Source organism: Lissotriton vulgaris, chromosome 3_1, assembly GCF_964263255.1.
Source record: "Lissotriton vulgaris chromosome 3_1, aLisVul1.2, whole genome shotgun sequence".
Taxonomy (NCBI): Eukaryota; Metazoa; Chordata; class Amphibia; order Caudata; family Salamandridae; genus Lissotriton; species Lissotriton vulgaris.
Window position 1 is genome coordinate 489,628,233 of NC_141689.1, and position 24,105 is coordinate 489,652,337.

General features: G+C 43.1%; 1 protein-coding gene across 3 annotated transcripts in view; it reads left to right on the forward strand.

The window, feature by feature from the left end:
• Positions 1-24,105, forward strand: part of CENPH (centromere protein H) — a 368,725-nt gene that overhangs the window by 137,655 nt on the left and 206,965 nt on the right. For all 3 annotated transcript variants that reach the window (XM_086960717.1, XM_086960719.1, XM_086960718.1), the window contains exon 6: positions 21,443-21,506. In XM_086960717.1, coding sequence (XP_086816843.1) covers positions 21,443-21,506 — 64 coding nt within the window. The remainder of the gene's footprint in view (positions 1-21,442; positions 21,507-24,105) is intronic.

A 24,105-nucleotide genomic window follows, 5' to 3' on the forward strand; every position in this document is an offset into this window, starting at 1 on the left:
GTTTTGCCATTGTGCAACATTCCGTCCATCATCTTGTGTGTTTTGCTGTTCACCCTATGTGGGAAGGGTATGCCCAGACGTGGGTCCCGTGCTCACTAAGCCACTGGAGTCAAGCTATCCTGGCTGAAGACTGCTGATAGCCAGAAACCGGTCCTAGGATGCTTGATTCCGATCCAGGGAAGACATGGCTTGGCAGTTCGGTCTGGACTGTTCCCATGAGGCCCAGGGTCAAGACTGATTTGCATATGTCCATGTCTGAACTGGGGTGGCTTGGGGAGCAAAATAACGATGGATTAAACCCTGATCTGTGACTGGGGGTGAATGTTTTGCCATTGTGCAACATTCCGTCCATCATCTTGTGTGTTTTGTGGTTACATGTCGCAGCATAGTTACTGTGCCTTTATGGCATTTACAATGCTTGAACACATCATAGCAGACATTGCATGCATGCAATATATTTTGATGTTCAACATTTTTACATGGTGTAAAATAGGTCCATACTCCGGAGTGGTGGTGGCCTCTTTGTCCTACTGGGGCAACGTCAATCCCAGCTGCTGCAGATCCTGCATTTCTGCCCACAGCCTCAGGAACATATGAATTATCTTCCCACACCTCTCATTTGCAGCAGCTACTTGTCCTGTGGGCTTTGTTCTTATGAAAGTCTTACAGAGACTCTAGTACAATATATATCTAGTGTAAATGGCCCTGCTTAGTGCAATTACTTTTACGTTTAATTGGCTGGATCCTAACTATTGGAATGCAGATGTTCTTAAAATGATACCACTTGAACACCTGAACAGAAAAATACCAATATACCATTCATATTACAAATCAAAAACATTTTGCAATTGAAATGTTACAAATGTATGTGAAAACTGACTAGAAATGCAACACTGAAACAAACAATGTTGCATTTTCAGAGAGGCAGCAAACCACAGCTAAAAAATGTCCTAAAAGTACTCTCTTCACAACCTCAGGAATCTGAAATAAATGTGTTATTGAAATAATGCTCCTAAACGAAGTTGGGATGCCAAAAAAATCAAGGTTTGACATATATTAAACTATTATCCTTGTTTTAGTCTTAAGTATAAACAAGTTTTCATAAAGTTGTAGTAAATATATCGGCAGCATATTTCAAAATGCTTACCAGACTTTTTCTTACACAATGTTACTTATCCTTATGCACTAAGCCCCATGGCAACAGGACATGACACCAACCAATTCCATTTACCATTAAATTGAAAAGCAAACCACCTATATTTTGTAACAGCTTTTGCCTTGGTGGCTTGGCACCAGGCTCATCTTTTGTGAGAGCTGGCAATCTTGACTTTCATTTCGATTTCAATCTGACATTGCTCAATGGATATTGCTTGTAAATGAGCCACAGTGCAAACAATAAAAAAGCTATATTGAAAATCTAGCACCTTTGATACCTGAGCCTCAACTCAAAGGAAAAACCAATGCAAGTAGTTGTAATTAATCAATTTGGACAGCCCGAGTTCCTGTTGTTTTAACCTTTATAAATTGCAGATTGTAAACTTGAGTAATAGGTAATCTGTTTAGAATAATGTTATACCATCAAATGTAGCAATTGTCATTGTCTTTAGGCATAACCACAGTGGTCAGAGATCTCCAGATATTACACTATACCGATTTTCCTCATGAACTACGCCTGCAGCTGAAAGCAGATTGCAGACACCATACTGAGAAAAGTGGACCAGCTGAGCCACCTTAACATTAGAATAGAACCGAACTGTTTAACTTTTAGTTCCTGGTAAATGTTCTTTAGAAACTCCCTTTGTCCGGCTGTTCTCAGACGGGGGTGCTTCCACTGCAATGGCAGCACAAACTGGAAGCAGAAGTTACCAACACTCTTGTTCTCTTGTTTGTGATGTGGCAGGCACATATACTGTCGTGGACGAGTAGTGAGGAATAGCATTCGTCATTCATGAATATCAAGCTGAAAACATTAATACGTTTATATTCTCTTTATTGTTTTTCACTTGTGTGTTTTGTATAGTGAATAGCTCTGTACCGTACCCTTTTAAAAGGTCCTTTCTGGGTCCTCTAAATTGTTTGAAAGTAGATAAGATTTTGTTTTTTAAATATATTTTTTAATGAGTTAACTGTTCCTGAAATTAAGTATAATGTTTTCAAACATAGCACACATTTGGAAAAAAAATGAATTCGTATAATATAAACATTGATTTGATGGAGAGATTTAAGTGAATATGACAAAGTAACATGCATATTATGGAAAAACCAATGCCTTTTTTTCGTTTACATCTAGATTCAATAAAGCCAAAAACCACCTCACTAATTGCAGCTTTTCAATCCTTACACTGCAAATTATAAAGCCCAATCTTGGCACCTCTTTTTGTAGTGATAAAAGCCAAGCTTATCTCAACAATGAGCTTTGGCACAGTGGCTTTCCCGGGGAAGTTTGGGCCCTTTTTTAACTCTGTACAAAGCAAGGCATTTCCTTTTTGCCTACTGCATAGCACTTACCCAGCCCAGTTGCCGCTGGAATTTGGTCTGCCAAACCAGGTGTTAGTACAACACAGCTCTTTACTTAAGTATATGTCACTACTAAGGCTGTCCGATCAGTCGACACTGTGTGCTGAAATATGGGTAAAAATCTAAATGGAAACTCCAAACTCTGGCGGGCTTTCGATCTGGCTGTGAATGCTCTTAAGGCTATTGAACTATGGGAATCAACACTACTGCATGCCCTCTTCAAAATCTTTATTTATTAGGTTTTATTTTCCAACTGGTCGGTTGTACACATATATGCTATACAATCATCCATACTCTTTTTCTTGAAACATGCAGATCTCCAGCAATACATCATTCAAGTACATTTAAACATAGCGAGAGGAAATAGATGATATACAAATCATGTTAACGAAGATACGATCTAATGGTAAAGGGACATGAGAGACTTTAGTAACAGAAGCCATACATGGATAGTCATTGACTCTTACAAACAACCCTGCCCGCAATCATACTTAACTGTTTTAATGTGGTTCTTCATTAAAAGCAAGTTCCTTCCTGTGTGTTTTGGCCTGTACCAAACTTAACAACTGCCTGCCAAAATGGTCAAGGAAACCTTTGTGTTCTAAATGTAGGCTTTACATGCGGAAAGTCTGACTCACATCGTAGCAAGTTGTTCAAAGTTGCTGACTGAATGTAAGGCTTTGTTGCATAACCTTTTTAATCTGAACAACATCAGAACTTGCTATCATGCCTTACTCTTCTCTCTAAAGATTTATCATAAAAGTTGATGGCTGCTATTAGAAAAAGGCATAGAGGCTTGTCAAGATGAAAGGAGAGCGGAGGACTCCTCAGCCGACTTTGAGGTTGATCTGCCCTGTCTCGTAAGAAATGGTGCCCTTCTGGACATCCCAATGCCAGTTTTCCACTCCCAGATAGGAGTCTGAGGTCAGGCAAAGGAAAGTGGGACTTCCGGATGTACCACCATTACTGTGGCTGAGATGAAGTGGGTTTATATACCAGAGGTACACGGTCCTTTTAAAAATGCTGCAACGCCAGATTATGGCGGGCACGCCGGACTGAGTGAGGAAGGCGCCGAGTGGAGAACTGGCAACTGGGAGGGTGTCTTATTGTCTCAAGAGGAACACGGTGGTGGGGACAATTTGGAAGCTGGTCCACCCACACAGGACTGCATGTGAAAGCAGGAAGCCTGACAATGCTAATCCAAGGGGCGCAGGATTGCAAGGGCAAGGCAAATTGGACGAAGAGTCGACTGAACCAGGAGACCACTGGTTCACGCTGTGCCCGGCCACGCTCCTTGGGGAGCGTGGCTTCACAAGGTGCAGAGCCATATCAGCCAGTTACATGTTCTGGAACTATGGGGAGTATGTCCTTTAGTATTTCAGTAGTAGGTTTTTGAGAGTTAGTGCTAGCTTTTTTTCAGAGTGTCTAAAGCGTCTCTCACTTCTATTTCAGCTATGTTAGGGGGTGGTTATGTTCCTTAACATTTAATACAGTAGTTTCTTTTGTTTTAGCACTCCCATAAAATGCATTTGAATAATATTTGCTGCATTTTCAATTTATTTTGTTGCCTGTCTGTTTTTCTTGGGTCTAGACATATCCCATGTACCATTATTACATTTTCCTTCTGAAAAGGTATGAAGTTTGCAACTTCAGCCATTCTGATGTTTTAAATGCTATGAGAAATGTATATAAAAATATAAAATGTATTGTAATTGTTTTTTATTGTAATAAAGATTTTTATACAAAATTATACTTACATGCTTGAATATGTTGAACTTTTTTTGACACTGGGGTGTTTCTGTTGGTGCTTGGCTTTAATATTTAATTTTATTTCCTGCAGGCAAAAATAATAACTTTAATAAATGTGTTTAGCAGCATTTTCTGTATTTTGGGGTTTGTGTGGTTAGTGGGCGTTTTGGTTTGGGATTTATAGTTGTTTTAAAAGTTTAATTTAGATTCATACTTTTTTGGCAAGGTGATTTTTTGATGATGTTTGTAGTTAGTTGAGTGTCTTGTGGAGTTACTCTAGAGGAGATATAATTTAAAAAGACGTTAAATTATTGTAAAACCTGCTTTTCGATTATGTTATACTGTTGTAACATTAAATAGATATTTTACTTACTTTGTGAAGTTGAAATCAGAGCTTTCAGTGAGGAAGTCCAATGTTGCAGAAGCAATCCTGCAGAGATTCCCCTTATTCTTCATTTTGTTGTTGGTGCATAAAATAATGTTACATTTTCTTTAGTTTATATAGTGTTTGTTTAATTGTGCTTTGAATCTTATTGGGTTATTTAAGTTGTAGGTGTTTTTTATTGGTTGTTACTAATGTTTTCAATTAATTTGGCAGTTATTTCCTTATATGGGAAACGCTAATTAATGTTCAGTTCAACTTTTTTTATTCTTACTTTATTTAAAAGTATAAAAGTATATTATTTGTAATTTATATTGCATTGAATGTAAAATGAAAATCATTTGTTTTATATATTTGTAAGAAGTATTTTGGTGAATTTAATTATGTTAAAGGTATTTTTGTAATGATAATTTAACTTAATTTTTTTATTCATTATGTTGTGTTTGTGATATTTATTTTTTTATTGTATAGTGTGTTAAATATATTTTTAACGTGTCGATATTTTTATATTTTTCTTATCGATATTTGTGTCATTTTGTATGTGTATTTAATGTTTTAGATATTAGTTATGACAATATTATTATCACCAATATTAGTGATATCGATACTGTTTGACGATATTTAAGTGTCGATATTTGTGTATTTTTTAAATAAGTACAGTATATCGATATTTATGTTTTGATAATTTTGTAGGTCGATATTATGAGTGTCGATGTTATGTCAGTGATCTAATTACAGGAAGTGTTCTAAGTGAATTACGCAAGAGTTAAGGAAGTGTCTCAATCTTTAAAGTGCTTGTGGGGTTGTATTTTTAACATCGCTAGAGCGGCTTTGCCTCCTCATTGCCGCACATGTATTTTGTGTAGCTTTGAGTCTTAGGGCTGTATCCAAATAATTCGTTTGGTTTGTAGTGCTAATGTACTGTTTTACATTGCAGGTTTGCTTCACAGTTTTCATTAAGCCCTCTAATGGGTCTTTTATTTGCTATTTTGTTTGATCCTTTGATGATGGCAATTGCACTGCCCATGTGTGTGCTTCATTGGGTGAATGGTCCACCAGTTTGCAGTGGGATGTATAGGTATCTGATTGTTATTCGTATCCTTTAGTTGGTGTAATAATTGCTAACAAACTATTTCAATCTTTAATGTCTCCAATCATATACATGATTTTCAGAGTGGGCCAATGTTCATTGCAGAATTTAACCAAGTCTTGCTCCTTATTCTCTGTACATGATTATAAGCAATCAACTTTGAATTATTTCCATAGTTTTTTCCAACTGCACTGTTGGTTCTTTTCATGATTGAGTTGTAGGATATAATCTTTTCCCAGTTGTCTCTGTTTTCATAGTGTTTATTCATTTGATTGTCCATTGTAGATGTTTTTTTTCCTAGATTATTTTATTTTTGGTTTTTCTATGTCTTATATTTACCGCTTCAAGGGTGTGGAATTTAATAAAATGTCAACTTGTCTATGGGGAAGGTTGCTTCATAAATCTACTTGACCTGCAACAAAATCCACTTGTGCCTTTGGTGACATGTAGTGCAACGACAAATTGTGGCAACAATCTCATTATATGAGAGCTCTGATATAGCCTCTCTGATTATGCCAAGGCTCATACCATAGTAGTGTTTGAATACTTGCAATCCCCTTATTTTGCCACGTTACTGCAGATCTACATACTGGGGCTGAAAGTAGTATTAAGCAATTGTTCAAGGGTTAGAATACCCTATTGAGTCTGTGCAAACCTACTAACTTGCATGTTTTAATGGTTTTCCACAACGCTTCACTAATCTTTGCCCATACTGAGAAATGTTGACAAATTATTCCTGCCATTGGCAGACGTAAACCTTCTTCCAAAGTCAAACCAGATTTTCGCATGAGCAAATCTACACATGCATATTTGCTCATGCTAAAATGCAGTTCACATATATTTTCTAGTACTACTTTTTCTTGTCATAGTTTTTTACATTCTTGGGAATTCTCGAAAGCCGTATAGCTGCACTTATTATTATTTTTATTCTTATTTGTATGGTGCAACTAATCATTCCAGAAGGGACGTCTCAGCGCCTGAGAAAGGACACCCTATGAGCAAGGACATAAGATACCACGAGTGCACTTTTGAAACTTTCTTTAATAATTGGGCCCCTAATTTGGTCTGGCGTTGACAGTGATTTTTTGAGTTTATTAAAATTCTCTCTCTCTCTCTCTCCCTCTCCTCTCCTCTTTTTCCTCTCACCCCCCCCCACCCGTGAGTGACAGTGTTCTGCTCTTTCACAAGGAGCATATTGGCACACAGCGTAGTTTTGTTTAGTGCCAGTAGATACTGTGGCAGTGTGCTTTTTGAGACCAAAAACACATTTTGCTAATGTTTGTTATAATGGTTAGGGCTTGGCTGCTCCCACACCAATAAGGTTTTATCAAAATAATGCCTAAACAAGTCACACATTGACAAAACTAAAAAGCTGACCACCAATTTCAGACCGACTGGCTTTGTCAATGCTTGTTTATTTGTGTTTCCCACACTCTTATTGAAACCGATTACACTGATTTTCCATTATGAATATTTTTTGGAAATACTAGTATGTATCAACATGTTACTAAATGATGCTGCAAAGAAATGGTACCTACACTTTTAATGTTTTTCTTTCCTGCTTTCATTTTTATATGAACATTTTATTTTGAAAGCAAAGAATCATCAATCTTGCTTATCAGCTCCTGAAAATATTTGCATCAACAGAGAGCTTTCTGGGATCATTATACATAGCCTCATATTGCTAAACTTTAAAAACATGTGTAAACAATTTTTATACTGGAACCACTGTCAGTATTGCAGTCAGAGCTTACAAGATTTCCATAGAGTGCTGACCCTAATAATAAAGGCTTTCAAGTAATGAACCATAAATTCAAGTTTGAACAGCATTAACATATGGACAGAAATATGACCTTAACTGCAGACAGTGCCTTTCCCTGAGCCATAATGTGGTACTGCAAACTGACAGGCAAAGCGTTTGGGCTGCAGGGGGCTGGGCCTACTTGCCCCAAGGACAAAATACACATGAAAACTTGCTGCCCTTGACCACAAACAATATGTCCTGGGCATCGGGCTATAGGAATTCCACATCCCTGCTGCTTCCTCATACTTGTTGATAAGTCTTTCTTTCTCAGTTTCAGGGATGGTTCTTGTAAAGCTTTGTTGTATCTGTCATCCAGAGAATGTTTTTATTTGATTGCTGTGTCATAAGTGTACATAAAGCTCTTCGTCCTGATTCAAATCTTTCGGAGTCAAGAGTTCATAGTGATAATATGTACCTAGATTCTCTGGCGTGAGAGTTTTTCTCTGTTTTCCCCTCTTCCAGATGGAACTATTGATCAATGGCATACTAGTGGAGATCTTCCCATTTGCTGCCAAGTTGTAGCTCCATGTGTTTTATCACTGCTTTCTTTATTTTGGGTGGCACAGATATGTTCAATAATCCTCTTTTTATTTTAGTGGTGGTACTTCCAACGCCATTTGCGGGGACATTCAATCACGTATACTACATATTTGCATTTGTACGGGATATATTGCGTTATTGCCAATGTGTGACCCTTTTCCAGGATAAATTCTTTTTGATTTTCTGCTGTTTTGCAGGCTTTGCAATAATTGTATTTTCAGAAGCCTGGGAATTTTATACATGTCTTCTTATTGCTTTTTCTCAAGTGACTGTGTACTAATCACTCTTTAAAGTTTCGGGCCCGTGTATATGTTATATTGGGATGATCTCCTGTTACTTCTGCCACAGCTGAGTCCAGTTTCAGTAGTCTCCAGTGTTTTCTCAATATGTGACATAGTTAATTCGATTCTGCAGAATATGTTGTTATTCTTATCTGATTGGATTCCTTTTTTTGTATTGCAACATTTGTGTTCCCTGCTTTTTTCCGGCTCTCTCCAACATAGATTTTATTATTATATTTTTGGGATATTTGCCTATTTTGAAACGTTCACAAATTGTCTGACTGTGTTTTTCAAATTCAGTGTTTAATGAACAACTACTTTTTATTCTCAAGAATTCCCCATATGGGATGCACCATTTAAAGCTTTTTTGATGGAAGCTCTCCACCTGTAAAACCTCATTAGTAGCTGTATCCTTTCTGTGCAAAGTTGTCTGAAGCATATTATTGTGGATGTAAATCTGAGTGTTCTGGAAGGTTACACTTGTTGTGCTGATGTCATATGTGAATTGAAGTTTGACTTGGTTGTTGTTAAGAATTTGAAGCATACGTTGAGAAACTTAATTGGTGCCATCCTATATAAAAAAGATCAATAATGAAGCGAAGCCACATTGTTTTTTCAGTAAATTTATCTTTCTTGGGGATGCAGGCGCTCTGCTGCTTACACCACCCCATTGTAAGGTTGTCTTAATTTGGCAAAAATAAAAAGCCTACAGCACTACCTTTGATTTGTGTAACTTTTACTCTGTTGAAAATGAATATATTATTAAACACGGTACAAAAGGGAGTGGTGATGGACGGAGCATCTGAATCAATCAAACACTCACACCCAGTCAAAAGATCTGGGTTTAATCCATCACCGTTCTTTAGCCCACTCTGCCACCCCAGTTCAGACATGGCTATATGCAAATCAGTCTGACCCTGTCCCTCATGGGAACAGTCCAGCCCGAACTGCCAAGCCATGTCTTCCCTGGACCGGAAACAAGCTTCCGAGGACCGGTTTCTGGCATTCCAGCCGTCTTCAGCCCAGCTTCCTTGAATCCAGTGGCAAAGTGAGCAAGGGACTCACGTCTGAGCATACCCTGCCACACTTATGGCAGCCAAAAGCGGTACAAAAGGGGGTGGTGATGGACGGAGCATCTGAATCAATCCAACACTCACACCCAGACAAAAGATCTGGGTTTAATCCATCACCTTTCTTTAGCCCACTCTGCCACCCCAGTTCAGACATGGCTATATGTAAATCAGTCTGACCCTGTGCCTCATGGGAACAGTCAAGCCCGAACTGCCAAGCCATGTCTTCCCTGGACCGGAAACAAGCTTCCGAGGACCGGTTTCTGGCATTCCAGCCGTCTTCAGCCCGGCTTGCTTGAATCCAGTGGCAAAGTGAGCAAGGGACTCACGTCTGAGCATACCCTGCCACACATATGGCGGCCAAAAGCGGTACAAAAGGGGGTGGTGATGGACGGAGCATCTGAATCAATCAAACACTCACACCCAGTCAAAATATCTGAGTTTAATCCATCACCGTTCTTTAGCCCACTCTGCCACCCCAGTTCAGACATGGCTATATGCAAATCAGTCTGACCCTGTGCCTCATGGGAACAGTCCAGCCCGAACTGCCAAGCCATGTCTTCCCTGGACCCGAAACAAGCTTCCGAGGACTGGTTTCTGGCATTCCAGCCGTCTTCAGCCCGGCTCAGCATACCCTGCCACACTTATGGCGGCCAAAAGCGGTACCACCCCCTTTTGTACCGTATATTATTAAACAAGCATGTCTCCATCATTTCCAGGAGCATCCGATTATGATGATAAAAATCGGTGTTCCTTTGTTCCAAAACTTATTCACTTGCATGGAGACCTATCTCATGTTCAATGCTTGTATAAAGCTAACCCATATCCATTGTGATGAGTTCATACATTTGTAGCCAGGGTATTCCAGTTGTGTCTCTGAGAGATGAATTCGAATCTTTCACTAATGGTGGCAAAATATTATCTAAGTAGTTAGAAACCGGTTCTAATATTGAGCGTCTTGCTGACACATTGGTCTTCTCCTGGGATTTTGTCTGATTTTATGGATTTCCGGTAAAAAATATATTGTTGGTGTGATCGGATGATCTGTTGTTAGATATTTGTATTCTTCCTTATCGATCACTTCCTTTTTCAGACATTTATTGAGATTTGCTGTTAATGTTTCTTTTATCTCCTTGGTGGGGTTGTTGGGCAGACGACTGTAACAAGCTTATCCATTAATTGTCGATTTGCTTATGATTTGTTGAGTATGTCTATATTCCCTCCTTTGTCTTTTATGTCTATAGTTTAATTTTCTTGTTTTTTTTAAGAGCTGCCTTCTCTTGCTGTTTTAAGTTGTTCTTCAACCAAATAGTCTCCATTGTGTATTAATCTTTGATTTTTGGCCTCATGGAAAATATCAATTTTATTCCTTGCTCGTAAATTGGGATAGAAAAATGATTTTGTTTTCCGCTTAACCCAGCTCCCATTGGCAGTATTTCATCGTCAATTTCACCTGGTTCTTAGGTCATAGTGTCATCTTCCAAAGTCATGAGGGCAAAGAGGGTGGATCCCTCCTTCACCATTAGATTACAACTATGCTTCACTTTTGAGGGTTCTTCTCATTCCGAAGATTTTGGCCTGTTTGATATTTCGAATATATTTGTAAAGATCGATTCTTGTTTCTGCAATGTCCAGATGTGCTGTAGGACAAAAATGTAATCCTTTCTTCAGAAGCATAGTGTCTTCCTAAATTATCATTCAAGTGCACAGATTGAGTAAGTTCCCGAGTCTCTTTTTGTCATAATTGTTTACTTGTTTAACACTCCCTCTTGTCTGGACTCCAACTCTTTCTTGATCCCTTTCCCATCGTATCTCTCTTTGTTTTTCTCCTTCGATGCTCTGATGTTTCCTCGTCTACGCCCTCTCCCTCTTCTCCTTATTGGTGGGTTTTTTCTGTCCCACTGTTGTTGTAATGTGAGGCGCATCTTGGTTAAAAAAAAAAAAATCTTTTTGCTGTTGGTGAATGGGGTGGCGACCACTTCCTATTCACTGTAGTCTGTCTCTGTTAGGAATTCACCGCTCGATTGCTCTCTTGCTGTGCTGTCTAGTTGATTTTTTTCTCCGTATTGTATCGAACCTTTTCGCAAAGGTTAATATCCTCCCCTCCTCACAGTCCTCTTTATCCCTTTTAAATTTGGGTTGCTTTCTTTGCTTTACTGCTTTTTCAAGCTTTTCAATTTTACATGATATCCCTTCTTTTTCCAATTCTTTCAATTTTTTTTGTATTTAATTTAGTGCCTTTTCTGTATTTTTAATCAAAATGAGTACAAATTCAAGTGATGCGCCTAGTATATTTTCACCCCATTCCTGCCACAGTTCTCCACTTGTATTGCAATGACTCAAAATACTCTTTGTACCTACACAGATTTTTTCAGGGCGACGACTTCCCGCTACTTGTTTATTGTTTTTTTTAATCATTTCTTCCATTCTCATAATTTGCTTTTCACATCCACTTTTAAGTTTTGTTGTTTCCCATCTCCCGATTTTGTTTGTGAACATTGTTGCCATGTCTGCATTTCTTTTGGCCTCTCTTAGCTCAATCGTTCCTTTTCTATGTTTCTATGAATTATTGTTTAATGGTTAGCAGTATTCTCTGTTCTGTTCTTTTATTGCTTTTGAAGTTGATTTATATTATTGAGGTCATTGCTTTGTGTGTTGACTGCAAGCTCGTATTTTACCACTGTACGCTTTCACCAGGCCCACCCACCCCTTTACTTGGGGCTTAGGCCAACATTGTGCACCGAGTACCTAGGGCTTTCTTTAGCCACTCTATTGTATTGTATTGTATTGTATTGTATGTCGATTTATAGAGCGCGATTGCTGCCCCACGGGCGTCCAAGCGCTGAGTCTCTAGACAGAACTGGGCGTTGAGGAAGAAGCTAGGTCTCGGTGGACTTTGCAAACAAAAGGGTCTTTAATTGTTTGCGGAATGAGAGCAGATTAGGGTTGGAGCGAAGTTGTGCTGGAAGTGAGTTCCACAACTTGGAGGCATTTAGGGAGAACATCCTGCCTCCGGTTCTAGCTCTTTTAACTTTGGGCACTACGGCCAAAAAAGCCTCCGTAGAGTGAAGATTCCTGCTTGGGTGGTAGCGGGTGACTAGGTTGTCATTAATTGCTGGGCCCATCTTCCAGAAGGCCTGGTGGGCGATGCACAATGCCTTAAATGCGACTCTCTGCTTCACCGGCAGCCAGTGCAATCTTTTTAGTCCGGGCCTGGCTGACTGAGTGCGGGGGATCTGTAGCAGGGTACGGGCTGCACCGTTCTGTACAACCTGCAATTTCCGCAAGGTCAGTTCTGGGGCACCCACGTAAAGGGCGTTATTAAAATCTAGCCGGGACTGTATCAAGCCCTGTACTGCCACCTGTTTGGCTTCCATTGGCAAAAGAGGCAGAACTTTCCTCAGTGTTCTGAGTAAGCCAAAGCACGTGGCAGACAGTTTGGTTGCCTGGATGGTAAAAGAGATTTTTATCCAGCCATACTCCCAGGCTTTTTACACTTTCCTTGGGGGTAGAGGGGGTGTCCAGGCAAGGAGGCCAGAGGGAGATAAATGGCACTGGTGATACTGGGCCCAGGAGCATGAGCTCTGTTTTATTTCCATTAAGTTTTAAAGAGGAGGCTGTCATCCATTCCTTGACATCCTCTAGACATTTCATCAGGCCTTCCGAGGTTTGCCTGTTACCATCCTGAGCCAAGGAAACCACTAGCTGGGTATCGTCCGCATACGATATGATCTTGATACCGTGCGGTTCGACGACCCCAGCCAGTGGTTTCATATATATGTTGAACAACGCAGGGCTCAAGGAGGAGCCCTGCGGAACCCCACAACTCAGTGGTTTGCTGGCTGACACTGTGTCCCCGTCAAAGATCTGAAAAGATCTATTGCTCAGGAAAGAGTCAAGCCACCTAAGTGCCTTGCCTGTTATTCCGATGCTAAATAGACGGTTCAGCAGAGTGGTATAGCTGACCGTGTCGAAGTCTGCGCTTAGGTCAAGGAGGATCACTGCCACTGATCCTCCTTGGTCCAGTATCCTGCGTGACTCTTCGGTAACCGCTAACAAAGCGGTTTCAGTTCTGTGCTTGGGTCTAAAGCCTGTTTGAGTGGTATCCAGTAGCAAGTTGTTCTCGAGAAATTGAATTAGCTGGATGTTTATATATTTCTCCAAGATCTTGCTTACCCAGGGGAGAAGTGAGATTGGGCGGTAGCTGGAGTGATCTTCTGGGTCAAGGTTGTTTTTTTTTAGCAGTGCCCTTACCATGGCTCTCTTCCATACAGTGGACACTGTGCAAGATAAGATGGAAGAGTTTAACAGATCCAGAATTGCGGGCAGGGTGGCCTGGCTTGCCTGCAACATGATCTCCGGAGGTGCTGGGTCAAGTGGAGAGCCCGATTTGACTTGGCGGGCCAATTGATTCAGAATTTCAAGATCTAAAGTGGGGAAGTGTTCAAGGGTTGGCCGGTCACGGAGAGTAGGATGTTTCAGAGGTATTTGGTCGACTACTCCTGGATTTGTGGCTACTGTCGGGAAAGAGGAATAGATCTGGGTAGCCTTGTTGTGGAAAAATTCCGCTAGCTCATTACACTGTGCTTGCGTTTTTGCCAAGGGTGGGGCAGTGTTATTGACTTTAGTAAGTTTTTTTACTCTATGCTGATGAAACAATCAAGACGTTTGAAACACTTTCGCCTCGTGTAGTTCTCAAAATGCCAGAGCCAAATGGTACCCATAGTTTTTTAAATTTCATTCATCGCAGTGCTTCGCTGCTTACCTACTCTGCTTTGGTTGCAGGCGCTGCTACCCTCCGGTTACCGTTTCACGCTCTTGCTGCCTTTCGGTTTCCAGCACGATCCTTCCTTCCTTTATCTCACCGCATGGAAAATGGTGGCGGGCGCCCGTCCAATTTATTATGTCTCAACTTTGGCCCCTTTATGTGGGCCGATTATGAGCAGATTACGGGCCTCTTCTTTTTTTAATGGCTGTGAATTGTCCCTGGCAGGTCCACGCCGATTACTAAATCTCCTAACTTGTCACCAAAGTATTTGCTCAGATCATCTGTCATCAGGCTATTAAGGGGATTATAAATAGTCCCTATTTTAGGAGGGTTACTGTCGATCAGTTTCTCCATGAGTTCACCTTTACCAAAACCGGAGGGGCCATTCCCTTGCACTGTAGAAATTTGTAGATATTTTTAAAAATTCCTGTGAATAAAGGGCAAAATTGCTTCTTAAATCACTAAATGATAATATTCCAACAAGAGAGTAGAATGCACCCAGTTTATCTATCCCAGCCTTGATCCAAGGTGCCAAATAATGGTCCCCAAAGATCTCAGGTAGTTTCTCGTTATTTCCTGTTTGGAGTATAAAAACTCAATCTACCAATGCCTAAGAATTTGCAAACAGTGGTAAAAGCCTTATAAACTCCTACAAGGGTCTTGAATCTCACCCTTTTGTAATACCCCAAAATAAAGTTGCCGCCACAGACAGCCCAGGGTCCGGGCCCAATTAAGAGTTCAAACTGCGAGGGAGGATCCAAAGTCCGATCAATGGAACAATCTTGTAATAACACGGGACAGTGCTGCAGCATAGTCGCCCAATAACACAGTTTTGGGTTGGGCAGGACCCATCCACCTCTATCCTTTGGGAATGATAAAAACTTTATAGACCTTCTGGGCTGAGATTAGGCCCGGGCAAATAGTGAAAAGAGGTTATCAAACTTCTTTAGCAATTGATTCAAAAATTCTAAAGGAATTACTCTAAACATTTTAGGCAAAAACGATCATTTGTAAAACGTTACATCTACCTACTAAAGAAAGGTGCAAATTATTCAGTCTAAACAATGAGCTATTAGTCTCGATGGCTAGTAGGGCTAGATTTTTTTCAACAATCAAGTCGGTATTAGCCAATACGTTCACCCCAACATACCTTGCCTTTTCCACCACTCTGGAGTCAGCCCATTCTATTTCCTCATTAAGGATAATTTGTGTATTTTCCTTATTTAGGGCATATCCCGCCATGTCCCCAAAAATGTGGGCCTCTAATTCGCTCGCCTCAATCGAAGTTTTCGGATCGGGGGTTACTAATGCGATGTCATCAGCGTAGGCCATAATTTTCGTGTTGTGCCCATGCCTAAGAATCTGACGAATAATCTGATTATTTTCTACCCTCTTACTGAAGGGGCTGATATATATTGCAAAGAGCAAAGGAAAGCAGGCAGACCCCTGCCGAGTCTCCTGTGAAATCTGAAATTGTTCAGTCAACTCCCCATCTATCAGCACGCTGGAGGGGTGGCTGTCTCGCCCGAATAAACCCAGAGACAATCCCCATTTTCTTTATGTCAGTCTAAGGGAAAAGCCAGGAGACACTATCAAAAGCTTTTTCTGCGTCAAGCAGAATCCGTGCCATAAAGTCTCCTGCAACCTGCATTGCGTCAAGCAGAGAAATGGCCCTTCTTACATGATCAGTAGTACCGCTCCCAGGTATAAACCTATGCTGCCACTTAGAGACCAGTTTGTCAATTACTTGCGACAGAAGGGTGGCTAATATTTTTTTATGGGTTTTAGAGTCCCCATTTATGAAGGTAATCGGGCGGTACAAGCCCAGCTCCTGAGTAAGTTTATCTTTTTGGGGAAGACCATCATATTGGCGGATGACTGAGAATAAGAGGGAGTTGTGCCATTGAACAGTTGCTCAAACAGGGATGTTATAATATCCTTAAGTTGGCCAGAGAAAACGTTATAAAATTCAATGGGCATATGGTCTAAACCAGCTGCCTTTCCATCCGGCAAACTAGTATATGCGGTAATAATCTCCTCTCAAGAAGGCGGACCTTCCAATAGCTCTTCTTCCTCCCCATTCAACAAAATATAGTCTCTCTCTCTCACTCTCTCTCTCACTCTCTCTCTCTCTCTCTCTCTCTCTCTCTCTCTCTCTCGCTCTCTCTCACTCACTCACTCACTCACTCACTCACTCACTCACTCACTCACTCACTCACTCATTCACTCACTCACTCACTCACTCACTCACTCACTCACTCTCTCACTCAGTCATTTTGTTCAGTGCCAGGAACTACTATGGCAGTGTGGGCATTTTGAGACCAAAACAATTTACAGTAGTTTAGCTAATTTTTTTGCGCTTTTTTTTGTTTACATTTTATTTTAAAGCAAAGAATCATCGATTTTGCTTTCACAAGCTTCTGCAAATATTTGCATCTAATCAGAGAAAATTTGGGAGCATTATACATAGTTTCATATTGCTCAACATTGAAAACGTCTGTACACATTTTTATACTGGAACCACTGGCATTAGTGCAGTCTGAGTTAACAACATTTTCTTGGAGCGCTCACCTTAATAATAAAGGCTTGCATTATTGAATCATAAATAAAAGTTTGATCAGCATTAACACATACACACAAATATTACCTCACAGGCAATTACTTTCTCTGATCCGTACTGTGGTACTGTAAACTGGCAGGCAAAGAGGTTTGTGCTGTAGGGGGTTGGGCCTACTTGTGCCAAAGTCAAAATTAACATGAACACTTGTTGCCCTTGACACCAAACAATAATTGCCAGGCATCGGGCTATAAGAATTCCTCATCCCTGAGATAGAAATAAATATATATACAAGGACAAGTAGCGGTAGCTCATGATAAGTGTAAATATGCATCATGAACAGTGAAGATAGACTCAATCCAAATCAGAATGCATTTCATACACTCTCAATATATAAATATCCCAAATTCCATTCAACTGCTAAAACCTTTGACGACATCAGTATAAAGATAACCGGCTATATGCATATTTAGTGTATGAAATGCATCAAGAATCTTGCACGCTTCAATTAGAGTCGGACTTCTTCTGCCTACAGGACCAGAAATAAGCATCCTGGGGCTGGTTTGGGGGTAACACCACTCATTATGTTTGCTTCATTCAGCATTCGTCTATCATTTGTTCAGCCGCGTAGCTAGGGGGCGGCGGGGGGGAGAGGGGGCGGTCCGCCCCAAGCAGCACCTTTTCTGAGGCGGCCGCGCGGGCGGGCCACCAGGCCCAGGGCTGGCCGTGCTGTGCGGTGTGTGAGTGACGTGACACCGGTCAGTCTGTCAGCTAGTAAATCACCAGCCATCCCATCTCCGATCTACGATCTCCCCCCAGTATAAGCACACCATGCATAATGTATTCAGTATTTAATTATAAATCATCTATGTCGTTTGCGCAATGCGAGTGCGACCACTTCCGATTCATTTCGAACTTGAAGCACCTGACCTGATCACGACGTCATCTCATCAACTACTGGCCCCCACCACCTCCCTCCCTCCCAGCCTCGCGCTCACAGTGCCGTCAATCAGGTAGCGTGCGCGGTGCGCACAGCCGCAACCAATGATGACGGCCCTGTAACATTTTGGGCAAGCCCTCGCTCTCGCCACTGCACTGGTGACGCGTTACGCGCTGCGCGCTCATAGTCGGCCCCTCCCGTCGTGTCGAGGTCCGGGAGTAAGTGTGGAGAGGAGACCACCACCATTCTTCGAATCCCATTCTTGCCGTAACCGTTGCCTGCCCTGGCCCTGCTGAAGCTGCCCTGTTGCACTTGCAGACAGTACTGTCTCTCTGTGGGCGGCTGTGGCTGTGGCTGCGGATGGCACTGGGCACTCTGCTGGACTCGAGCTCGACATACACAGACAGTGAGTACACACGTCGTCACGAGTTTAACTATAATTGATTGAGGAGAGTGAGTGAGCTGGTGAGAGAGTCAGATCGATCGATCGATTGGAGTCGAGTCCAGCAGTCAGATGGATGGGGCCCAGGGGGCACGGCAGACAGAGACCGTGACATACCAGGGTGGTGGTGGGGCTATGATGCATAGCTGCTGGTGCTGGCCAAGGTTTCAAATCGCTACCATGCTATCTGTAACAACATCTATCTTCATAATTTCAGTATATGAACAATGAGTGAGTGGCATTTCAACTACTATGAGTGACACACTGTCTTGCAAGCCATACAATGAATGTAGACGAGGGAAACTTATATTTCATTTGAAATTAGTCTCACTTGAGCACAGTGCACAGGTCGTCACAACTATAATTGATTGAGGTGAGTGAGCTGGTGAGACAGTCGGATCGATTGGAGTCGAGTCCAGCAGTCGGATGGATGGGGCCCAGGGGGCACGGCAGACAGAGACATACCAGGGTGGTGGTGGGGCTATGATGCATAGCTGCTGGTGCTGGCCAAGGTTTCAAATCGCTACCATGCTATGTGTAACGACATCTATCTTCATAATTTCAGTATATGAATAATGAGTGAGTGGCATTTCAACTACTATGAGTGACACACTGTCTTGCAAGCCATACAATGAATGTAGACGAGGGAAACTTATATTGCATTTGAAATTAGACTCACTTGAGCACAGGCAAGCATAGAGAAACTCTGAGGAGAACTTAAAACTGCAGCTGGTGGCTGGTGCAAATGCCCGAGATGGCTGACTCACATGCCCTTAGGTGAGTGAAATGGGCTGGGACTGCCAGACAGGAGTCATCTAGTCCCATTTAGTGTATTGGACTGGCACTACTAAAGCGTGTGGCAGTGCAATACAATACTCAACCTTCACAAAGGCGCTTTTTGTTTAGCACCAGAGCTGCTTTCCTTTGAGTGCCACACACATATTGCTGCATTTACAAGATAACAGGGTCAGGGACTGACCAGGGTACTGGGACAATTGGTGTGAATTTAGCCCCTGCCGTAGGGCAATGCACAGCAGGGACCGTTGGAACTCTCCAGGAATTAGCTCCCATGAAACTAGTCATGCCTTTGGTTGGGAGAAAGATGAGACATAAAAGGACAAGGGAGGGACTGGGAGGAATGTAAAGTGAGGTGACAGGTGAAGTTAGGAATGTTGCTTTTTCAGATAAAAATGCAAGATATTAACTGAGTTCTAAAATCATTAATGGACTTGTAAATTGCATTTTAACACAAATGTGTGCATTTCTTCTTAACACGTGTTTTTGGATTATATATATATGTAGGGACCAGTGAAAAAATGTTAGAGACTTGTGGAGATAGTAAGCGAGAGATGGGAGTAAGAGAGGCAGAGCCAGCGAGAGAAGGATAGAGGATGGGTAAAGATGAGAGGCAAGTGGAGAGGACATTTGGATGTAAAGGCACGGAACCAGCAAGAGACATGATGAGCCTGGTCATAGGGAAAAGGGCATAAATAAGAGAGTTCTTGTGTGGTGTCCCTTTGTAAAGTTCTTCACTGTGTTACTGTGTAGGATCATAAATGTTTTACACACTGCCTCTGAGATAAGCCTAGCTGCTCGTGCTACGTTACCACAGGGTTGAGCAGGGGTTATCAAAGGGTGTGTAGCCCCCTTACTCTGACTTAGGAAGAAGGGTCCCCACTTGGACAGTGGCAAGCCATTGCCAACTAGAGACCCCCATTTCTAACAAACACCCATTGCGATATTGAGAGGAGTAAACATCTCAATGCCCATTAGATTCCCCATGAATGTTAGACTTATGTTCTGATTAGTTACCTTTGCCTCAAATTGTAAAGTGCTCTGACATCCTTCGGGTTCATGTTCGCGCTATATAAAACTTTATAAATAACTAAATGTAACTTTCATGATCGAGGTAACTGTTAGCAGCAATACTACGTGTCTCTCCTCGGAGACTCTGACAACTTTAAAGTGATCAACATCCTTTTTCACCCAGCCCCCCGGGCGTCAATCTGAAGGGTCCCTTGCTCACTGTTCCAGTGGATTCAAACTAGCCTGGCTGATGTGGGGGTGTTGCCTTGAACCCAATCCCAGTATGCTTGTTTCTGCTCCAGGGAGGACCCGACTTGGCAGTTCAGGCTGGACTGTTCCCAAGAGGAACAGGGTCAAGACTGATTTGCATATGTCTGGGTTCAAACTGGGGTGGCGTAGTGAGCAAAAGAACGATAGATTTAACCCAGATCTCTTGACTGGGGGAGAATGTTTGTTTCATTCAGCATTTTGTCCATTATTTGTTGCCGCAGGACGAATACTCATCAAAGGCGGAATGTTTTGGTCCTTAATTAGGTGAACGATTCCACTATACCCACTTCTATACTCCAGTACCAATAGAGGCAGCAGATATGATCCTTGCCACAACATCCTCTGTGGCGCAGCTCGCTGGCTAATTGAGGACTTGGCTAAATGATGGAGAAGCAAGCCACCACATTTCCCTTTCCCTCCCCTCTCACACTGCAGCCCTAAGGTACTGGCTTCTGCTATCATTGTGGCCCCTAAGGCCGCTGACTTTAAGATTCTGTCTCTTTCAGTTTTAGTTCTACTACGTTTTTTTCTCACTTTTGGGATACTTGGGAACAGTGTCAACCCCTATTTGTCTCTCAGTTAAAAGAAGACCATTGGCCAGTGGACACAGATTGTTACTATGTATAAAGTATATTCGAAAATAAGCACATCTTCTGAAAGTGAGTTATAAGTGATTCACAGAAAATGCTCAAAGCTTTCTTGCTGTTGGAATATTTAGTAAAAAGCTATGATAGCTCAGCAAGTAAAGTCACTTGAAGTTTATGTGAGCAGAGTGAATTCCAAGAAACTTCACTGGCATTATTCTTTTCTGTTATTTGTCAAACACAGACTGAGAAACTTAACATTGATCTTTCCTTTGAACTACAACTCCATTTGCTTGAAAACTGCATGTTGATGTTGAAAATATTTCCTTGTAGGAACTTGACTTTTTGGTGCTTTAAACTTCCCGAACAGTTGGGTGCCAGATTTCTAATGAAACCTATCAATATCTTTCTATGTTAAACTTTAGTCCTCATTTATATCCTGATGATGTGAAGCTGTGGAATTTCTATTGATAGATTTCTGAAACATTGACAATGCAACAAAAATCTGTAAATCCTATTTCATTCGAAGGACCTTGCCTAGTCGTATCTACTGATGTATGATATCTCACTTGAGTGAATTGTGTTGTTTAATCTCACAGTTTAAAATTCTACTGCCTCAACAAGTGTTTTGTTTGTTATTAGGCAGATTTTGAACACGATGAAGCACACTCTAAGCCTTTGTTCTTCAATACTTCAGTCACAAGAGGTAAGTATGATGAACTCTGCTATTGGAACACAGTACTGTATTCTTTCTACGTCGAGAGCAGTGAGCATGTTACATTTACTCTTCTATGTTAGGCCATAATCTATTTAAATGAAAAACAGTAATTTAAGAGGACACCCAAGCAAGGAAAGGCATAGTATTTGTGAATACCCCAATACCCCAATCAATCAATCAATCAATCAATCAGAGTACTTGTAAAGCGCGCTACTTACCCGTGAGGGTCCCAAGGCGCTGAGGGTCGGGGGGCTGCTACTGCTCAAAGAGCCAGGTCTTGAGGAGTCTTCTGATGGCGAGTAGGTCTTGGGTCTGCCGTATGTGGGTAGGGAGGGTGTTTCAGCTTTTGGTAGCGAGGTAGGAGAAGGATCTGCCGCCGGAGGTCGTTCGTTGGATGCGGGGGACAGCGGCCAGGCTGGCGGAGCGGAGTTGGCGGGTGGGGGTGTGGAAGCTGAGTCTGCTGTTCGGGTAGGCTGGTCCGGCGTTGTGGAGTACTTTGTGTGCATGGGTGAGGTGCTTGAAGGTGATCCTCTTGTCGACGTGGAGCCAGTGTAGATCTCTCAGGTGGGGGGTGATGTGGTTGCAGCGGGGAACGTTGATGATCAGTCGGGCGGAGGCGTTTTGGATGCGTTGTAGTCGTCGTAGGTGTTTCGCTGGAGTTCCTACTTAGAGTGCGTTGCCGTAGTCCAGTCTGCTGCTGACGAGGGCCTGTGTCACCGTTCTTCTTGTTTCGGTCGGGATCCACTTGTAGATCCTGTGGCTCATGCGGAGGGTGTTGTAGCAGCAGGAGGAGGAGACTGCGTTGACCTGCTTAGACATGGAGAGGGAGGAGTCGAGGATGAATCCTAGATTGCATGCATGGTCGGTGGGTGTTGGTGAGGTTCCCAGTGTGGTCGGCTACCAGGAGAAGTCCCAGGCTGAGGGGGTGGGTCCGAGGATGAGTACCTCCGTCTTGTCCGAGTTCAGCTTTAGACGCCTGCTCCTCATCCATTCGGCGACGGCCTTCATTCCCTCGTGGAGGTTGGTTTTTGCGGTGTGTGGGTCCTTGGTGAGGGAGAGGATGAGCTGGGTGTCGTCAGCGTAGAAGATGATGTTGAGGTCGTGATGGCAGGCCACTTGTGCGGAGGGGGCCTTGTAGACGTTGAACAGCGTTGGGCTGAGGGATGAGCCCTGGGGGACGCCGCAGATTATGTTGGTGGCTTCGGATCGGAAGGGTGGGAAGTGGACGCTCTGGGTTCTGCCGGAGAGGAAGGACGTGGTCCAGTCAAGAGTCTTCTCTTGGATTCCGGCTTCTAGGAGGCTTGTCTTTAGAGTGCGTAGTTGGGTTGTGATGGCTGCGTCTGCTTTGTTGAGTACGTGGTGTGGGCATGGGTCATACGGAGATCCTGAGTGGATAGAGTTCATGACCTTGTGTGTCTCGTCGTCGTTGGACCAGGAGGTCAGGCGGTTGGCGCTGGTGGTGTTCACAGGGGAGGTGGAGTCTGGCATAGTCGGGGCGGTCGTGGATGTCAGCGATCTTGCGGTGGAAGAAGATGGCTAGTGAGTCGCACAGTTCTTGTGAGGGTGGGATGTCGTTGGCGCTGGGGTTGGAGAGTTCCTTTGCGATGCTGAAGAACTCTTTGCTGTCGTGTGCGTTGTTATCCAAGCGGTCTTTGAAGGAGGATCTCTTGGCTAATCTTATGGGGTGGTGGTGTCTGCGGGTGGCGTCCTTGTCGGCTGCGTGGTTGTCCGGTGTGTGTTCGTGGAGCCATGTCTTCTCCAGTTTCCGGCATGCGCGTTTAGAGGTCTGGAGCTCGTCGGTGAACCAGGTGGCTTTCTTGTTGGCGTGGCTGTTGGAGGGTTTCTTGAGCAGGGCGAGGGTGTGGGCGCAGTCTTTGATCCACTGTCTGAGGTTTCGGCTGCGGCGTCTGGGTTGGTGGGGTCGGTGGTTGGGTTCTTGGCGAGGGAGGTGATCAGCTGATCTTCGGTGACTTTGCTCCAGCAGCGGCGAGGCAGCTGTTGGATGCGGTGGTGCGTGGTTGGTTTCTTGAAGGTGAAATGTATGCCGCGGTGGTCGGTCCAGTGGAGTTCGGTGGTGTGGTCGAAGGCAACATGGGAGCCTGTGGAGAAGACGGGATCCAGCGTGTGGCCGGCGGTGTGGGTGGGTGCGGTGACTAGTTGTCTGAGGCCCAGGTGGCGAGGTTGTCCATCAGGGTGGCGGAGTTGGCGTCGTTGTTGTTCTCGAGGTGTAAGTTCAGGCCCCCGAGGAGGATGTAGTCTGTGGAGGCGAGTGCGTGGGTGCTGGTGAGGTCCGCGATGGAGTCGCTGAACTGAGCACGAGGTCTGGGGGGTCTGTAAATGAGTGTTCCTCTGAGGGTGGTGTTTGGGTCGGTGTGGATCCGGAAGTGCAGTTGTTCGGTGGTGTTGAGGGTGTCGTCTGCGTGGGTGGCGACCTTGAGGGTGGATTTGTGGACGATGGCTATTCATCCTCCGATTCCGTTGGCCCAATCCCTGCAGGTGATCTTGGAGCCATCCGGGATGGCTATGGCGATGTCGGGCGCCGAGGAGTCGTTCCACCAAGTCTCGGTCAGGAAGGCCACGTCTGGGG